We start from the raw sequence: 20791 nt of genomic DNA, 5'->3' as shown, positions 1-20791 counted from the left end.
TGTCACTGACATGACTAAAGAAGGTACAGACTTATCGAAATGGTCTGAGAATGCTTTGAGTGTTTGACTGTCTTAAAAAAGGCATCTTGTCGGCACCCGTATTGATACAGGTTTATGTATTTCAACGTTTTACAGTGGAGGTTGATGTGTCAGAAGTGGGGGTGGGAGCTGTGTTGTCTCAGGGTCCGTCTCTTGGTAAAATAAACTGCGTCTATGTGCCTTCTTGTCTCAGAAATTATCATCGGCTGAACATAATTATAATATTGATAACAGACAGCTGCTAGTTTTCAAATTAGCATTTGAGGTATGGCGTCACTTCTAGAGGGTGCTATCCATCCTGTTACAATAATTACTGCTCATAAAAATCTTTTCTACCTTGAGTCAGTTAAGCATCTTAAACCGATACAACCTTGGTGGTCATTGTTTTTCAATAGGTTTCATTTTTTCGTAATTTATATGCTATGTCCAGAAGTTTTCCGGGGATAGGGAGTGAATTCTGTGGTATCAGTGGTATCAGTGCTCAATACAGCTTTTTTAGTGAGCTGTCTGCTCATGTAGTAAGAATGAACTTTTGTATTCAAAGTGAAGGGGGAAAAGACCCTTACGGATGCCTGTAAAGTAGAGGTCATGTCATGGAGTCTCTATTGCCAAAAGGGCACGCAGCTCACTACCTACTGAGCTTAAGGCATCTCCGCCATTAAGAGTAACACTGAGGTTAGGGATAGCCTTGGGTCACATAGCGTGAGAGACTGCATAGGAGCCCCTGTCCCTCGCTGTCCTACAGTCACATCATGACAGTATCTCAGTAGGAAGGTCTTTGTGTGGTGGTAGCTCAGTAGGAAGGTCTTTGTGTGGTGGTAGTTCAGTAGGAAGGTATTTGTGTGGTGGTATCTCAGTAGGAAGGTTTTTGTGTGGTGGTAGCTCAGTAGTAAGGTCTTTGTGTGGTGGTATCTCAGTAGGAAGGTCTTTGTGTGGTGGTATCTCAGTAGGAAGGTTTTTGTGTGGTGGTAGCTTACTAGTAAGGTCTTTGTGTGGTGGTATCTCAGTAGGAAGGTCTTTGTGTGGTGGTATCTCAGTAGGAAGGTTTTTGTGTGGTGGTAGCTCACTAGTAAGGTCTTTGTGTGGTGGTATCTCAGTAGGAAGGTCTTTCTGTGGTGGTAGTTCAGTAGGAAGGTCATTGTGTGGTGGTATCTCAGTAGGAAGGTTTTTGTGTGGTGGTAGCTCAGTAGTAAGGTCTTTGTGTGGTGGTATCTCAGTAGGAAGGTCTTTGTGTGGTGGTAGTTCAGTAGGAAGGTCTTTGTGTGGTGGTATCTCAGTAGGAAGGTCTGTGTGTGGTTGTATCTCAGTAGGAAGGTCTTTGTGTGGTGGTAGTTCAGTAGGCAGGTCTTTGTGTGATGGTATCTCAGTAGGAAGGTCTTTGTGTGGTGGTAGCTCAGTAGTAAGGTCTTTGTGTGGTGGTAGTTCAGTAGGAAGGTCTTTGTGTGGTGGTATCTCAGTAGGAAGGTTTTTGTGTGGTGGTAGCTCAGTAGTAAGGTCTTTGTGTGGTGGTATCTCAGTAGGAAGGTCTTTGTGTGGTGGTAGTTCAGTAGGAAGGTCTTTGTGTGGTGGTATCTCAGTAGGAAGGTTTTTGTGTGGTGGTAGCTCAGTAATAAGGTCTTTGTGTGGTGGTATCTCAGTATGAAGTTCTTTGTGTGGTGGTAGGTCAGTAGGAAGGTCATTGTGTGGTGGTATCTCAGTAGGAAGGTTTTTGTGTGGTGGTAGCTCAGTAGTAAGGTCTTTGTGTGGTGGTATCTCAGTAGGAAGGTCTTTGTGTGGTGGTATCTCAGTAGGAAGGTCTTTGTGTGGTGGTAGTTCAGTAGGAAGGTCTTTGTGTGGTGGTATCTCAGTAGGAAGGTTTTTGTGTGGTGGTAGCTCAGTAGTAAGGTCTTTGTGTGGTGGTATCTCAGTAGGAAGGTCTTTGTGTGGTGGTATCTCAGTAGGAAGGTATTTGTGTGGTGGTATCTCAGTAGGAAGGTTTTTGTGTGGTGGTAGCTCAGTAGTAAGGTCTTTGTGTGGTAGTATCTCAGTAGGAAGGTCTTTGTGTGGTGGTAGTTCAGTAGGAAGGTCATTGTGTGGTGGTATCTCAGTAGGAAGGTTTTTGTGTGGTGGTAGCTCAGTAGTAAGGTCTTTGTGTGGTGGTATCTCAGTAGGAAGGTCTTTGTGTGGTGGTAGTTCAGTAGGAAGGTCTTTGTGTGGTGGTATCTCAGTAGGAAGGTCTGTGTGTGGTTGTATCTCAGTAGGAAGGTCTTTGTGTGGTGGTAGTTCAGTAGGAAGGTCTTTGTGTGATGGTATCTCAGTAGGAAGGTCTTTGTGTGGTGGTAGCTCAGTAGTAAGGTCTTTGTGTGGTGGTAGTTCAGTAGGAAGGTCTTTGTGTGGTGGTATCTCAGTAGGAAGGTTTTTGTGTGGTGGTAGCTCAGTAGTAAGGTCTTTGTGTGGTGGTATCTCAGTAGGAAGGTCTTTGTGTGGTGGTAGTTCAGTAGGAAGGTCTTTGTGTGGTGGTATCTCAGTAGGAAGGTTTTTGTGTGGTGGTAGCTCAGTAGGAAGGTCTTTGTGTGGTGGTAGTTCAGTAGGAAGGTCTTTGTGTGGTGGTATCTCAGTAGGAAGGTCTTTGTGTGGTGGTAGCTCAGTAGTAAGGTCTTTGTGTGGTGGTAGTTCAGTAGGAAGGTCATTGTGTGGTGGTATCTCAGTAGGAAGGTTTTTGTGTGGTGGTAGCTCAGTAGTAAGGTCTTTGTGTGGTGGTATCTCAGTAGGAAGGTCTTTGTGTGGTGGTAGTTCAGTAGGAAGGTCTTTGTGTGGTGGTATCTCAGTAGGAAGGTTTTTGTGTGGTGGTAGCTCAGTAGGAAGGTCTTTGTGTGGTGGTAGTTCAGTAGGAAGGTCTTTGTGTGGTGGTATCTCAGTAGGAAGGTTTTTGTGTGGTGGTAGCTCAGTAGTAAGGTCTTTGTGTGGTAGTATCTCAGTAGGAAGGTCTTTGTGTGGTGGCATCTTATTAGGAAGGTCTTTGTGTGGTTGTATCTCAGTAGGAAGGTCTTTGTGTGGTGGTAGTTCAGTAGGAAGGTCTTTGTGTGATGGTATCTCAGTAGGAAGGTCTTTGTGTGGTGGTAGCTCAGTAGTAAGGTCTTTGTGTGGTGGTAGCTCAGTAGGAAGGTCTTTGTGTGGTCGCATCTCAGTAGGCAGAATCTCGTGGGTGCTATATTAGTGGGCTGGTAAAATTTCAATCAGCAAGATCTCAGTGTTTATATTTCAGCGAGCAGGATAGTACTTCTCTGGACATAGCTACAACATAGCAGATGGGATATTAGTGGACAAACCTAAAATTGGGACAGGATTCGATGAGGCTTGAATGGCTGCTGGCTGGATTTTAACATTGCACATATGTCCATTTATTGTTATTGGAATACAGCTTATAATGGGGGGGGGGATTTTAGAAACCCCCCTTAATATCGGAATTCTTTATTAGCAGAATTGAAATAATCATCGCGTCTTCAGTACGGATATCATTGTAATTCTGCAATTCTCTAAACCACTTCTCGTGTCGGTTCTTTGCCACTTTCATTGTCCTTGTTTGCAATCAGTGAATGGAAACTCTTGCTCATCTCCAGACATTTAATTTTCTTCCTGGACTAGTCCTCCTTTCACAGCTGACATTTTGTTGCATTGTATCAGAGTAGATAGGAGCTAGTAGTCTGGAGTCCAGCACTGCACTGCTGCGATATTTTTAGCTCATAGAGGATTGTCTACTCTGATACATTGCCACAAGTCTTCAGCTGTGTGATTAGGACTGGATCCGGACAGGGTATATGATGTGTGTAAGAATGGTTCCCATTTGCTGTGAGCAAGCATAAATCTTGAAAATGACGAATAATTGAAATTTTTCATTTCTATTATACAATAGTGAAACTTTATCGGCACGCGCCATTTCCATGTGTAATCTGGAGGAGCCGCTCGCCCTCATGTCTTCTTTTAGGTGGTGGAGGACACAGCCCGAGGTTCAGCACAGACCTCAGAGAGGAACATGGCTTTGAACTTGTCCTGCTTTAGCTTATTCCAGTCCTGACGTTCTGTTCCTGGGGGGAGGGTGAAGGTGAACTTCTGAAGCAGAGCGGAGAAGAGGAGGAAGATTTCCATGCGGGCCAGGCCCTCCCCGGCACAGATCCGTTTCCCTGACAGAGAGATTATACGCAGCTGATTATTCTTAGGTGTAACATATTAATACATCCAGGAACATTACCCGACCCTCATCCTTGTATCAATTAACTCAAATTTATAGGAAACGCCTCACCTGCAGAAAAAGCCATGAAGGCTGGTTTTAGCTGAAACTGTCCCTTCTCATCCAGGAAATTCCCAGGATTGAAATCTTCTGGGGTCTCCCACTGGGTGGGGTCAGACAGCACTGATGATATGAACGGGATCACTGCTGTCCCCTAAAGATAGAAGCATTATATAGTGAAAGGAAGTTTTATCGGGTCAGTGAGTTCTCTCATATGCTGGCCTGGCCTGGTCTTCAGAAAGATCGCATGGACCAGGGCTCATCCCACTGAATGCCTGATTTCTTTCCCCATGGGCAGAACACTACTGACAACAAAGGGTGAAGGAATCACACATTGGTAAGACTATATTGGTCCCCAACAGGCAAAAACATATTGTACATTCCCAGCAAAACACAAAATGGTACAAGTGACAAAATCTCACCCTTCTGCTTACCCTCTAGTGCCAAATATTTCAGTCCAGCAGCATCCTGCTTTTGACAGGCGCCTACTGAGAGGAGATAGTTGCAAGCTTATAAAGCTGACCAAATACTGCAAGACATGGAGTTGTTTCAACCTCTGTTCTCTAAGCATATTTGTGAGCTCAATGTTGAGCCATGAAGCAGTTCTGTGAACCTGCAGCTGGAACCATGGATCCTACGCTGAAATCCCGTACAATTAATCTTGAAGCAGTTTTCCCCCCAGCTGGAACTGTAGCTACTGAGCTGAGGTCATGTAGAATATATCCATCTGGTGACAGAAGCAAGGCCCTTTTATACCATTCAGCTTTCAATTCAGTATTGGGTCTTCCAGAAGTGGTTGGAGATGGCTGCTTTCTCATTGGTCGCTATTTCAATCTGACTGCATCATTTTCCTCTGAATTATGTGGTCAGAAGCACTGAGGTAATCCACATTTACAGACGATAGGGCTCTGATCAGTCTGACATGAGACAATGGCTAACTTCTCTTCATTTATGAAAGAAACCACACATCTGGCCTAATTAAGAACAGTTCACCCCCCACACGTGGCCAGACGCTGAGTCTTCTATCTACTAATGAGTCTATTGAGGGTGTCTCTGAATGTGCCCAAATGGGGTCTATAACTGAATGTGTATAATGGGGGGTCTATCTCTGATTGTGTATAATGGGGGGTCTATCTCTGAATGTGTGTAACGGTGGGGTCTATCTCTGAATGTGTATAATGGAGAGTCTATCTTTGAATGCGTATAATGGGGGTGTCTATCTCTGTGTATAATTGGGGGGTCTCTCTCTGACTGCGTATAATGGGGAGTCTATCTCTGACTGTGTATATAAAGAAATTTAAATCTCCTCATTCAGATGAGTTATACCGCAGGTATTGAAGGAGATAGCAGAGGAAATTGAAAAATCTTTGAAAGTTTCTGGACAACAGTAGACGTCTCAGAAGACTGGAGAATAGTAAATGTCCCTATCTTCAAAAAAAGAAAGAAGATGAAGCCAGGAAATTACAGACCAGAGAGCCTTACTACTGTGGGATTGACAAGGCTACGGTTGAGTTGATTCATAACTGGCTCAGTGATTATAAGTGGAGTTGTAATAAATGGTTGTGCATCCAATTGGCCCCAGTGTTGTTCAACATTTCTATAAATCTAGATAAGGGAAGTGTAAATAAACTAATCAAATTTGCAGATGATGCAAAGCTAGGGGGGATATGGGACACTAAAGACAGGGAAAGGATTCTGAAGAATCTAGATAAGGAATTAAACTAAAGGCCCAGTCACACACAACGACTTACCAGCGTTCCCGAAAACGATCTGACCTGATAGGGATCGCTGGTAAGTCGCTGGTGAGATGTCACACAGTCAGATCTTACCAGCAATGCAGGAACAATACAGGTCGCAGTAGCGACCTGTATAATGATCTCAGCAGTCACTGTGACCCTGTCACACAGCGTCAAACACAGCGATGTGTCCTGCCCAGCAGGACATCGCCTTTGAAGAAAATGGCCTGGACCATTCTGCAACGACTAGAGATCTCACAGCAGGGGCCTGATCGCTGGTAGGTGTCACACATAACAAGATCGCTAACGGGATCGCTACTGCGTCACAGAAACCGTGACTCAGCTGCGATCTCGCTAGCGATCTCGTTATGTGTGACAGTACCTTAAGCAACAGCACAAGGAAAAACAACTTGAGTATACTAATAGATTACAGGCTGCAAAGGAGTCACCAGTGTGATGCAGCAGCAAAAAAGGCAAAACACAGGTCTGGGATGTATTAAGTGAAGCATAGAATCTAGATCACAAGAAGTCATCCCCCTCTGGCTGTCCCCTAATTTAATCCTGTAATAATATGTAACCATAGGTGTAGGTCACTATAAATTATACTTATCAAGTTTAAGATAAGAATCACTAGAACAATAGTGTTGGAAGGGACCTCCTGGGTCCAACCCCCAGCTCAATGCAGGATTCACTAAACCATCCCAGACAGATGTTAATTCAGCCTCTGTGTGAAGATTTCCATTAAAGGAGAACTCAACACCCCTTGTGGCCACCTGTTCCCCTCATTGATCACTCTCACTGTCAAAAAGTCTAATCTAATATCTTATCTGTATCTTCTCCCTTTCAGTTTCATTGCACTGCTTCTAGTCTTTCCTTGTGCTAATGACAATAGGGATGATCCCTCTACAGTGTGGCTGTCCTTCAGATATTTTTAGACAACTATTAAGTCTACTCTTAGTATTCTTTATTGCAAGCTAAACATTCCCAGTCTTTTAACTGTTCCTCGTAGGACATTGTTTGCAGTCTAATCAAAATCCTGGTCACTCTTCTCTGAACTTGCTTCAATATTTCGATGTCTTTTTTAAAATGTGGTGCCGAAACTGGACACAGTATTCCAGATAAGGTCTGACCAGAGAGAATCAGAGGCCAATGTCTCGAATCTCATCCAACATTGGGCCATGAAGAACTATAACTGAGTGACCCTGGATCTGCATCCCCTTCATGTGAGTCCATCGACTTCAGCTACAAAAACTGGGATGAGAAATAGCTTGAAGAGCAGCCTAAAAACATTAAATATATGGGTCATAGTCCAACAGGTTCTGTACCTTAGGGATGGTGTATCCTCGGAATTGGGTCTCCTCGGTCACCGCATGAGGGTGAGCCACCGGTGCCAAGTCCATGATCCTCTGTATTTCATGGACGACAGCATTGGTGTACGGCATCTGTGCCCTGTCCATCATCTCAGGAGCATGTGCTGACCCAGTAACCTCATCGATCTCCTGCTGGACTTTAGCTGGAAAAACATAGAAACAATGCAAAGTCTAGAGATAGATCAGCAATAAGACACCGTAGAGAGTGAAGGTTCTCAAGGCATTTACTTCATAGAAAAAGGAGCAATTTACAATGTTTACAAAGTTATAGCACCATGAGGCGGCTCATGGGCGGAGCCAATGACGTAGCAGCAAGTGAAAGTGAGCTCCCTTGGATTTCCTCAAAAGCAACGATATTAAAAATTTCAAGACTGTGATCCTTCTACATTAGTGACTCCTTGGACTTTGGAGATCCCCAGGATACTGTTTAAATTTACCTTGTCAAAATCGGAGCTGGGATAGCTGAGATATTAAAGACAGAAGTTGGTGAGGTGATGTAAGTGTAATTGTACTACACTGTAATTGTCTTCCTACTGCTTCACACCCCCCTAATAAAGCTCTGCTCTGGTCTCACTGAAACACCGAATCTTCTCTAAAGCGGGCTTTACACGCTACGACATCGCTCACGTGATCTCGTTGGGGTCACGGAATTTGTGACGCACATCCGGTCGCTTTAGCGATGCCGTTGCGTGTGTCACCTATGAGCGATTTTGCATCGTCGCAAAAACGTGCAAAATCGCTCATCTGTGACATGGGGGTCTCAAATATCGTTACTGCAGCAATAACGAAGTTGTTCCTCGTTCCTGCGGCAGCACACATCGCTCCGTGTGACACCGCAGGAACGAGGAAGCTCACCTTACCTGCGTCCCGGCCACAATGCGGAAGGAAGGAGGTGGGCGGGATGTTACGTCCCGCTCATCTCCGCCCCTCCGCTTCTATTGGGCGGCAGTTCAGTGACGCTGCTGTGACGTCGCTGTGACGCTGAACGAACCGCCCCCTTAGAAAGGAGGCGGTTCGCCGGTCACAGCGACATAGCAGGGAAGATAAGTAGTGTGACGGGTCCGCGCGATGTTGTGCGACACGGGCAGAGATTTGCCCGTGACGCACAACCGACGGAGGCGGGTACACACGCTGGCGATATCGGTATCGATATTGCAGTGTGTAAAGCGGCCTTTAGACCAGCTGAAAAAACTTTTGTCTCACATACATACATAATTTAATGATTTTATTAACTTTAAAAGGCCCATTAAAGAACTGAGCTCGAGCTACAGCAAGCGTTGTTGCCATAACAACGCTTTGAAGTAAAGTGAAAGTAAAACTCATAGCTACGTTGGAAAGATGGCAGCCTCTTATCAATAAAGAATATATTACCACTCATCACTATTTACAAAAGAGCTTAAGAACAAGTGTGACAGTCAGTAAAAGTCATTAATAAATTGTGTAAACCTCTGCCTCCTATCCAATATGCTGCGGACTTGGTGGTGTCCAATGATATGTGGCAGCCAGAGGATCTGATATAGCTGATAGCGGCAGATATCCAGGAAAGCACTTTACATTGGATCTGACAGCTCAACTCAACGTAGCTAGGCTGATCCAGCTCCTACACTAGTAAGAGGACGTAATAAAAATATTAAAGGAACCCCGCCTCATACCATAAGGTTACGAAATAATCCATATATTTAAGCCAATATTTAAAGGGGCTCTCATTCATTCTTGCCTGGATTATTGTAATTCTTTACTAATTGGTCTCCCTGTTACTAAACTCTCCCCTCTCCAATCCATTCTGAATGCCGCAGCCAGGATCATTTTCCTCTGCAACCGCTTCACTGATGCCTCTGCTCTGTGCCAGTCATTGCACTGGTTGCCCATCCGCTACAGAATCCAACATAAACTTATCACTCTCACTCACAAAGCTCTCCACGGTTCCGCACCGCCCTACATCTCCTCCCTCATCTCTGTCTATCACCCCACCTGTGCCCATCACAGTTCTGCACCGCCCTTCATCTCCTCCCTCATCTATCACCCCACCCGTGCCCTCCGCTCTGCTAATGACCTAAGACTGGCATCCTCAACAATTCGAACCTCCCACTCCCGTCTTCAAGATTTCTCACAAGTTGCGCCTATGCTCTGGAACACACTACTAAGAGAAATCCGATTAATTCCCAACATTCACACCTTTAAGCGGGCCCTAAAAGCGCATTTCTTTAGACTAGCCTATAACCTCACTGCCCTGATCTAATCTAGACCCTTTCTGCCCTTCATAAAAAATTTACTTCCAGTTCTTGTCCCCTGTACCTGTCTAAATTCTGGCCGATGACGGGTTCATGCAGCTGGTTTTGAATTCCCTATTAAATCGATGGCCGGACCATATATAACAAGCTTTTCTCCCCCATTCACCTTTTGTGCCTCCCCTATTTCCTCATAGACTGTAAACTTACGAGCAGGGCCCCCCTCCTCCTGGTATCTTAATTTTTGTTTTTTTTTGTATTGTCTCAAATTGTCTGTACATGTCCCCTGTGAATTGTAAAGCTCTGCGGAATATGTTGGCGCTATAGAAATAAAACTTTATTATTATTATAAAGGGGCAGTACACCAAAACATATTAAGATGGATAAAGACACTAAACAGAAAGTGAAACCAGTATATATTCCAAAGAAAACCTTCAATCTAAATACGAGTAAAAAACTCCAAAAAAATAATCCTAGTCCTAGGATTAACACCTTAAAGGCAGACCCAAGAGATTTCGGGATTAATTCAAATATGGTAACCCAAACAAACAGTGACTCTTTTAAAGGAACAACTTTGGAAGGAGAAATATCTCATAAGAAAACACAAAACAATCATATATCCCCGCACCATCAAGACTGTTTAAAACAAAACGAGATAATAGGTAAAATCAACATGTCACACCAAGATGGGGGGGATGTCAAATGATAGTAATAAACAACAATACATTAAACCCACTAAGCTGATTCCTTCTACATATGACAATCTGGACACATCGACCTCTTTCCATATGGATATGGACACATCAGGTTCACTCAAAAGAAAAGCAGGAGACAATGAAGAAAACCCTTCCACAAAACATGTTGCTACTTATAGCTCAATCTCAGATTCTAGTGATGACTCAGAAGTGACAAGCCCAGATAAACAAAGGCTAAAGGCCCAGTCACACACAACGACTTACCAGCGATCCCGAAAATGATGCGACCTGATAGAAACCGTGACTCAGCTGCGATCTCGTTATGTGTGACGGTACCTTTACAATAGACTCTATTGCTTCTATGTCTCCTGCCAGGGATCCTCTGACATTGGCTAAACTGGATAGTATTCTTGGATTCGGAAACAACGATATCAAGGTTTTCTTTGGGAGCCTACTCAACACCATTAATGAGAATATTGATTTGGCAATCAGCAAACAGACAAAAATGTTACAAGATAGCCTTCAGGCGGTCAACAATAGGATATCGGACAATGAAAACAGAATTGCAGAGGTCAAAAACAAGACTGAAGAACTCTCTAAAAATCAAAGTGACATCCAGAGTCAATTAACAACCCTAAAAAATAAAGTGGCAGATCTTGAGGATAGATCTAGGAGAAACAACATAAAACTGAGGGGCATAGCGGAAAACATATCGAATAATAACCTAGCAGACTATGTTAAAAATCTAATCCGTAAAGCCATTCCTGGATTGTCAGAGCCCGAATTAACAATCGATAGAATACACAGACTTCCAAAACCCAGAACTGTACCATCTGATCTACCTAGAGACGTTATATTAAGGCCATGTGCCCACGGGAGCTCGTACCTGCGGATATATTCGCAGGTACGGCCGCATGTTTCCCGCAGCTGCCCACCGGCATCCGCAGCTGTTTTTAGCTGCGAGTTTCTAGCGGAATAGCTGCGGGAAACATGCGGACTTGCACGCGATTTACCTGCGGACGTCCCGGCCTCTATCTCCATAGCGGAGGGCCGGGATCTCCGCAAGTAAATCCGCATGAATAATTGACATGCAGTTAGGTGCGGCTGAGGGATCTCCGCAGGAGATTCCGCAGCCGCACTTTCCGCAGCGTGGACACAGACACTCCCCATGTCCCATAGGGTAACATGGGGAGTGCCTGTACATACTAGAACCTGCGGACTTATCTGGAAAATCCAGATAAATCCGCAGGTTTTCCGTGGCAAACTCCGCAGCAAAAAGCTCCCGTGGGCACATGGCCTAAGACTTCACTACTTTAGTACCAAGGAGATTCTTTTGAGATACTTGAGAAACAACAGATTTCTTCCGGAGTCATATAATCAAATAAAGGTGTTCATTGACTTATCTAGAGAGATAATTGCGTCCCGGAGAGAGAGCTTTTACAGATACTACAAAACGTTTACAGGAGTGGGGAATTCTGTATAAATGGGGTTTCCCCACAAAACTCCTGGACTGGATTAAGAACAAAATGACTCCAATTTATACTCCTGAGGAAGGTTTAAGGCTTAGTGCGACTCTACGGGGTACTTTGCACGCTGCGACATCGCAGGCCGATGCTGCGATGCCGAGCGCGATAGTCCCCGCCCCCATCGCAGCGGTGATATCCTTGTGATAGCTGCCGTAGCGAACATTATCGCTACGGCAGCTTCACATGGACTCACCTGCCCTGCGACCGTCGCTCTGGCCGGCGACCCGCCTCCTTGTTAAGGGGGCGGGTCGTGCGACGTCACACGGAAGGCGGCCAATCGGAGCGGAGGGGCGGAAATGAGTGGGATGTAAACATCCCGCCCACGTCCTTCCTTCCGCATATCCTACGGAAGCCGCAGTGACGCCGGTAGGAGATGTTCCTCGCTCCTGTGGCTTCACACACAGCGATGTATGCTGCCGCAGGAACGAGGAACAACATCGGACTGTCGCGTCAGCGTAATTATGGATTACGCCGACGCTGCACCGATGATACGATTACGACGCTTTTGCGCTCGTTAATCGTATCATCGAGCCTTTACACATTACGATGTCGCATGCGATGCCGGATGTGCGTCATTTTCAATTTGACCCCATCGACATCGCACCTGCGATATCGTAGTTTGCAAAGCCTGCCTTAGTGAAGATCCACAGCACAAAACCTGATTCTCACTGAGATGCTTTTCAAATGAACCTGGAAATATTAAAATTATACTACACCAAGGATTATAAATCTGCACAATTCACAAAAGAATTTTGTAACATAAATTTTTCAAATACTGTCTTATTTTACAAGGACTACTTGTCTATAAGAACTTATCCTGATTGACTACCATGGTCCTATTGTTGGAATACAATTACCCACTTTTCTACAGTCAATCGACTATAAGAAGATTGTCGGATGGACACGCAGTAGGCCTTCCATTATTCCTTTTAGGATGCTCATCTTCAAGAGGACTCCCCAACGTATCCATAGGAAACTATTATTGGAATATAATCATCTACATCACCATAGTCAACTTAATAGGACAGGATTTCTGAATGAGCTTATACTGGAGCTTCATTAATTATTTTTTTAAAAATAAGTCATTATCGGAAAGGGGGAAAACCTATTTTTATCCTCCTTTCTTTCCACGAACTATTGCCTACTTGAGGTTCCTTTCCACCTTTTTTTTTGGAAACAACCCTAAAGGAATTTTTTTTTTTTGCTTTTTCTTTCCACGATTATACCCTCTATAGGTGTTTGATACTTATTGTTGTAAACTTATAGGTAAAATACTTTATTAACCTGTTTGTATTGACATATCTATTTACAGTGAAGGAAATTACTAGTTGCTAAGGAAATTTAATTTTAAATAAGGTTTTTTCTTATACATTTTTTTCGCTTTTAATAGATCTTATATCTTCTGTTGTAATTATAGTTTCTTGTTATCTTTTCTTTCTCTCTCTTTTCTCTCTTACTCCGCCTTTGTTTAGTACTGACTCTCTACCCCCCTCTACCCTTCTCTCATACTTCATTCATCTTTCATCCTTCCAAATTCTCTTCCCCATGTTCCCTTACTACTTTAATTTTTTTTAACTTCGTTTTATTAACAATTTCAAACATGTACAACTGACATTTGCCATATAAAAATAGCTCAGTATATAGATAGTAATATTTGAATATAACAATGAAAAGTCATATAAAGTCCATAATATCTTTAGTAGTTAAGATAGAACAATGTTATTATCCATACTTCTTATCATTTGCATATATAAATATATATATATATTATATATATATATATATATATATAATTTTATATTGAGCATAAGAACAGCTCTATCCATCAGCATGACCATATTTTGAAAACAAGATAGAAATAGGAAGAGAAAAAGGAAGAAAGAAAGAACAACAACAAGAGCCACATTGCATTATTATATCTCAATATACCGTTGGACAAGGGTTCATATCCCAACATCTAATGGGAACCATCATTATCCGCATAATCTCCATCCAACCTCTGCAAGTGTGTCTGGAGAAGAATTCCACAAACCCCAGATTTTGTTAAATTTTCCCGGGCACCCCCTATTATAATATACCACCCGCTCATAGACTATGGTTGCATTGACTAGTTTGACCCAGGACCGTACAGTTGGATTCGAATCTCCCATCCACCTCAAAGCTATTAATTTCCTAGCCAGAAACAATGCCTCTCTGAGGAATATTGTCATGTAATGATCCCAGGACTCTTCCTCCACCCCCCAAACAGGCATATCAAAGGGTCACACAAAACAGGAATCCACACATCGATGTCAGCAGAGATGTCACTCCCCTCCAATACGAGGATATATTAGGACAGCTCCAGATCATATGTATGAAATTTGCCCCTGAGAGATGACGCCTCGGGCACTCCGATGTACGAGAATGGCCCATACTAAATAATCGAGTTGGAGTAAGGTATGCCTGGTGGACAATGTAGCATTGAATCACCTTATTATTAACCGACGGGGATACCGCAGTCGGAGATTCCAATATCTCTTCCATTCCTCTCCCTGTAGAGAGGGAATTAGAGATTTCCATCTATCCTGGGCTGGCAAGGGGTCCGACTCCACCCCCACCGACAACAGGTAAGTATATATAGCTGAGATGAGGCCTCGAGGTCCTTGTGATTTTAGAATACCTATCATAGGAAGTGATGATATCAATTTCCTCACTCCAATGTTCTGTATGTGGAATTGAATCGCTGTGCGAATCTGCAGGTATCTAAAGAATTGTGATCTTGGAACATTATATTCAATCTGGACTTGTTCAAAGGACTTGAAGGTTGTGGTTCCCGGGACAAAAAGATCACCTAATGCATTGACGCTGTGAGTGGCCCAGAATTGTGCTGAGGGGTGATCTCTCAGAGTATGGAAGTGGCTATTCCCCCATAATGGGAGTTCCGCCACCACCCCTTCGAAGTGTACCACCCTCTTGGCTTGTCTCCAGACTAATCTTGCCACCTGTGGAGGGGTAATTGCCGTGGTGTTCTCAGTCCATCGGATTCCAGAAAACCCATTAAACAATCAGTCCCAGCCGCGTGTGCCAAGTGACTCTCAGAGTTTGGCAGCTGACATCCAGGCATCCAAGTCTCTAGTGCCCCTTACTACTTTATTACTCGAGTGTTTTGATAACGCCATGACAACAAAGATCTTGTCATACAATGTGAAAGGTTTAAACTCCCCAGCAAAACGTTACCTGACTTGGAAAGAGATTAAATCCTCTAATGCAGATATTATCTGCATTCAAGAATCAAAATTTGCCAGGATGAATCATCCAAATTTCTCCCACAAGAACTATTCAAATATCTACTCAGCCTTGAAGGACAAAAAAAAAGCAGGAGTCATCACTATAATAAAAAATTCCCTAAACTTTAAATTCCTTTCAGAAGTCAAGGATGACAAACGCAGATATCATATCTTAACATGCCTGATAAACAACAACCGGTGTACTTTAGTTAACCTCCACTCCCCAAATAGCGCACAAATAGGATTTCTAGATCGTGTGATAGATAAAACACAAGAGGGTAAGGCCCCGTCACACTAAGCAACATCGCTAGCAACATCGCTGCTAACGAACAACTTTTGTGACGTTGCTAGCGATGTTGCTGTGTGTGACATCCAGCAACAACCTGGCCCCTGCTGTGAGGTCGTTGGTTGTTGCTGAATGTCCTGGGCCATTTTTTAGTTGTTGCTGTCCCGCTGTGAAGCACAGATCGCTGTGTGTGACAGCGAGACAGCAACAACTAAATGTGCAGGCAGCAGGAGCCGGCTTCTGCGGAGGCTGGTAACCAATGTAAACATCGGGTAACCAAGAAGCCCTGTCCTTGGTTACCCGATATTTACCTTTGTTACCAGCCTCCGCCGCTCTCACTGTCAGTGCCGGCTCCTGCTTTGTGCACATGTAGCTGCAGGACACATCGGGTTAATTAACCCGATGTGTGCTGTAGCTAGGAGAGCAGGGAGCCAGCGCTAAGCAGTGTGCGCTGCTCCCTGCTCTGTGCACATGTAGCTGCAGCACACATCGGGTAATTAACCCGATGTGTGCTGTAACTAGGAGAGCAGGGAGCCAGCGCTCAGTGTGCGCTGCTCCCTGCACATGCAGCTCCGTGCGCTAGTAACCAAGGTAAATATCGGGTTGGTTACCCGATATTTACCTTAGTTACCAAGCGCAGCATCTTCCACGCGGCGCTGGGGGCTGGTCACTGGTTGCTGGTGAGCTCACCAGCAACTCATGTAGCGACGCTCCAGCGATCCCTGCCAGGTCAGGTTGCTGGTGGGATCGCTGGAGCGTCGCAGTGTGACATCTCACCAGCAACCTCCTAGCAACTTACCAGCGATCCCTATCGTTGTTGGGATCGCTGGTAAGTTGCTTAGTGTGACTGGACCTTTAGAGTGGGGGACCTGATAATTGTGGGTGATTTCAATGTGGTTCCAGATAATAACATAGATTGAACGGCACCTAATCGACTCAAAAAACAATCTCTTAAGCAATGGATGATTTGTCAGGAAATGCTCGACGTATTTAGGTGCCTTAACACATCCTCCAGGGAATATACTTTTCACTCAGACTCCCATAATTCTTTTTCACGCAAAGATCTCATATTAAATAATTCCCTCTCTATCACCAAATTCAGGAAAATAGAAATTAACCCTAGAACATTTTCGGACCATTCCTCTGTCCTGTGTGAAGTGACCCTGGGACCCTCTCCTCAAAATAATTTTCTATGGAAATGTAACCCCTTTTTGATTAACTCGCCAACTTATAAACCCCAATTTGAAAAACTAATAAAACTATATTTTAAAGAGAATATAACCAATGAAATCTGCCCAACAACAATCTGGAACGCTCAAGTAATGAGGGGTAATTTCATCCAAATGGGGCCTATCCAAAAAAGAAAACAAAGAGAAAATATATATAATCTACAGACAGAAATAAGTAAAAAAGAAAGTAAGTTACAAGGATCCCATATTAATTCTCCTACCATTCATAAAAATTTTTTAGCTCTTAGGATAGAACTGAAAAAAGTATTATTTAAAGAGTTTGAACGTTTTAATTTTACCATGAATTCAAACTACTACTTATCTGTAAATAAACCCTCCAAACTTATGGCCCAAAAACTAGTACAACTTAAGGCTACTTTACACACTGCGATATCGGTCCCGATATCGCTAGCGTGCGTACCCGCCCCCATCTGTTGCGCGACACGGGCATATCGCTGCCCGTGCCGCACAACATCGCCCACAGCCGTCACACATACTTACCTGTCCGGCGACGTCGCTGTGACCGGCGAACCGCCTCCTTTTTAAGGGGGCGGTCCGTGCGGCGTCACAGTGACGTCACTGAAACGTCACTGAAACGCCGCCCAATAGCAGCGGAGGGGCGGAGATGAGCGGGACGTAACATCCCGCCCACCTCCTTCCTTCCGCATAGCGGCCGGGAGGCAGGTAAGGGGAGCTTCCTCGTTCCTGCGGCGTCACACGGAGCGATGTGTGCTGCCGCAGGAACGAGGAACAATCTCGTTACTGCTGCAGTAACGAGATTTGAGAATGGACCCACGTGTCGCCGATTAGCGATTTTGCACGTTTTTGCAACGATGCAAAATCGCTTATCGATGTCACACGCAACGGCATCGCTAATGCGGCCGGATGTGCGTCACCAATTCCGTGACCCCAACGACTCCGCATTAGCGATGTCGTAGCGTGTAAAGCCCGCTTTAGAGTAAAAAGAAGAATTCATCAGATAACAAAATCAGACGGTCCAATAATAACCCATCCCAAAGAAATTTCAGAAGAATTTGCCAAATTTTACGCTAAATTATATAATCTAAATAAAGACTCTCTTACTCCCCAGCTAAGTGAACTTTTGATTAAAAATTTCCCTGATAAAATTAAACTACCCCGACTCTCCCAAACTCATCTTGATAACCTCAATGCCCCATTCACTGTAGAAGAAATCAACAAAATAATAAGCGTTCTTAAAAACAAAAAATCTCCAGGGCCAGATGGGTTCAGTAATGAAAATTACAAATTATATTCCCATAATCTGTCACCCCAACTGACCAAGGTTTTCAACAAAGTAGCAAAAATGGGCACATTTCCTGACGAAATGCTTGAAGCAACGATTTCTGTCTTGCCGAAGCCCAATGGAGATTTGGACTCTGTAAAAAATTACACATCAATCTCGCTTATAAATTCGGACGTTAAAATATATGCGAAATTGATTGCCGAAAGATTAAAAACTATTTTGCTGAGAATAGTAAACAACGACCAGGTGGGATTTATACAGTCATATGAAAAAGTTTGGGCACCCCTATTAATGTTAACCTTTTTTCTTTATAACAATTTGGGTTTTTGCTATTTCAGTGTCATATATCTAATAACTGATGGACTGAGGAATATTTCTGGATTGAAATGAGGTTTATTGTACTAACAGAAAATGTGCAATCTGCATTTAAACAAAATTTGACAGGTGCATAAGTATGGGCACCCTTATCAATTTCTTGATTTGAACACTCCTAACTACTTTTTACTGACTTACTAAAGCACTAAATTGGTTTTGTAACCTCATTGAGCTTTGAACTTCATAGGCAGGTGTATCCAATCATGAGAAAAGGTATTTAAGGTGGCCACTTGCAAGTTGTTCTCCTATTTGAATCTCCTATGAAGAGTGGCATCATGGGCTCCTCAAAATAACTCTCAAATGATCTGAAAACAAAGATTATTCAACATAGTTGTTCAGGGGAAGGAAACAAAAAGTTGTCTCAGAGATTTAAACTGTCAGTTTCCACTATGAGGAGCATAGTAAGGAAATGGAAGAACACAGGTACAGTTCTTGTTAAGCCCAGAAGTGGCAGGCCAAGAAAAATATCAGAAAGGCAGAGAAAAAGAATGGTGAGAACAGTCAAGGACAATCCACAGACCACCTCCAAAGACCTGCAGCATCATCTTGCTGCAGATGGTGTCACTGTGCATCGGTCAACAATACAGCGCACGTTGCACAAGGAGAAGCTGTATGGGAGAGTGATGCGAAAGAAGCCGTTTCTGCAGCATGCCACAAACAGAGTCGCCTGAGGTATGCAAAAGCACATTTGGACAAGCCAGTTACATTTTGGAAGAAGGTCCTGTGGACTGATGAAACAAAGATTGAGTTGTTTGGTCATACAAAAAGGCGTTATGCATGGAGGCAAAAAAACACGGCATTCCAAGAAAAGCACTTGCTACCCACAGTAAAATTTGGTGGAGGTTCCATCATGCTTTGGGGCTGTGTGGACAATGCCACCACCGGGAATCTTGTTAAAGTTGAGGGTCGTATGGATTCAACTCAGTATCAGCAGATTCTTGACAATAATGTGCAAGAATCAGTGACGAAGTTGAAGTTACGCAGGGGATGGATATTTCAGCAAGACAATGATCCAAAACACCGCTCCAAATCTACTCAGGCATTCATGCAGAGGAACAATTACAATGTTCTGGAATGGCCAGACCTGAATATCATTGAAAATCTGTGGGATGATTTGAAGCGTGCGGTCCATGCTCGGCGACCATCAAACTTAACTGAACTGGACTTGTTTTGTAAACAGGAATGGTCAAATATACCTTCACCAAGGATCCAGGAACTCATTAAAAGCTGCAGGAAGCCACTAGAGGCTGTGATTTTTGCAAAAGGAGGATCTACAAAATATTAATGTCACTTTTATGTTGAGGTGCCCATACTTTTGCACCGGTCAAATTTTGTTTAAATGCGTATTGCACTTTTTCTGTTAGTACAATAAACCTCATTTCAATCCAGAAATATTACTCAGTCCATCAGTTATTAGATATATGAAACTGAAATATCAAAAACCCAAATTGTTATAAAGAAAAAAGGTTAACATTAATAGGGGTGCACAAACTTTTTCATATGACTGTAGAAGGAAGGCAAGCATCAGATGGTACAAGAAAAATCCTAAATTTGATTTCTCGTATAAATGAAAAAAAGATACCATTCCTGATTATATCTCTTGATGCAGAAAAAGCCTTCGACAGAATCAATTGGATGTATCTAAAATTAACCCTTCTTAAATTCGGCTTCAACCAACAAATTATTGATACCATCCTGGGCCTATACTCCAACCCCACCGCAAAAATTTACTCTAATAACCATCTTTCCAGTTCCTTCAAAATATCAAATGGAACCCGTCAGGGATGTCCTTTATCCCCTTTACTATTTATACTAGCTATTGAACCCCTGGCAGAATATATCAGATCTAACCCAGCAATAAAAGGAATTCAGACCAGAGCTCGACATCACAAATTAGGTTTATTCGCTGATGACATAATTCTCACTCTCCGACCCGATAAACTCCTTAATGGAACTACGAAACACATTGGAATTATTCACCAAAATTTCATACTATAATCTACATTCTGAAAAATCTGAAATCCTTCCCTTTTTTCTAAACAATCGGGTCATTAGCAACATAAAAAAATCAGTCATCTTTTATGTAGGTAGAGGGGTCCTTGAACTACTTGGGTATTAAAATTACAAATCATTTCCAATCTCTAATAGACATAAACATGAAAGATTTAATTGATAAAGTCCAAAAAGAAGCAACTAATTTACAAAAAACATGAAATCACTTGGTTGGGGAGAGTTAACGCATTCAAAATGATGATTTTACCAAAGATATTATATTATTTTAGATGCATTCCCCTCTTAATCCCCCCTATTACTTGAGTAAATTACAAACCATCTTGAAATGCTATGTCTGGAACTACAAGAGGCCGCGGATTGCTAGGCATGTTTTATTGAAACACAAAAAAAGAGGAGGTTACAGTTTACCAAATATATTATTACAAAACAAACATAATTAGACAAGGCATATACTGGATTCAGAACAAGCGATTTCTCGCATGGATGGACCTGGAACT

The 20791-nt window shown here is 43.1% G+C and overlaps 1 protein-coding gene across 1 annotated transcript in view; it reads right to left on the bottom strand.

Annotated features, from left to right (window-relative positions):
• Positions 1-3203: 3203 nt before the first annotated feature.
• Positions 3204-20791, bottom strand: part of LOC142316936 (cytochrome P450 2C8-like) — a 107932-nt gene continuing 90344 nt past the window's right edge. The window contains exons 7-9 of the mRNA XM_075352719.1: positions 7368-7555; positions 4319-4460; positions 3204-4199 (exon numbers count right to left, since the gene is read on the bottom strand). Coding sequence (XP_075208834.1) covers positions 4000-4199; positions 4319-4460; positions 7368-7555 — 530 coding nt within the window. The 3' untranslated portion in view covers positions 3204-3999. The remainder of the gene's footprint in view (positions 4200-4318; positions 4461-7367; positions 7556-20791) is intronic.

Source organism: Anomaloglossus baeobatrachus, chromosome 6 (assembly GCF_048569485.1).
Source record: "Anomaloglossus baeobatrachus isolate aAnoBae1 chromosome 6, aAnoBae1.hap1, whole genome shotgun sequence".
Lineage (NCBI taxonomy): Eukaryota > Metazoa > Chordata > Amphibia > Anura > Aromobatidae > Anomaloglossus > Anomaloglossus baeobatrachus.
The sequence above is the reverse complement of the archived record's forward strand: the minus strand, read 5'-3'. Positions and strand labels throughout refer to the sequence as shown.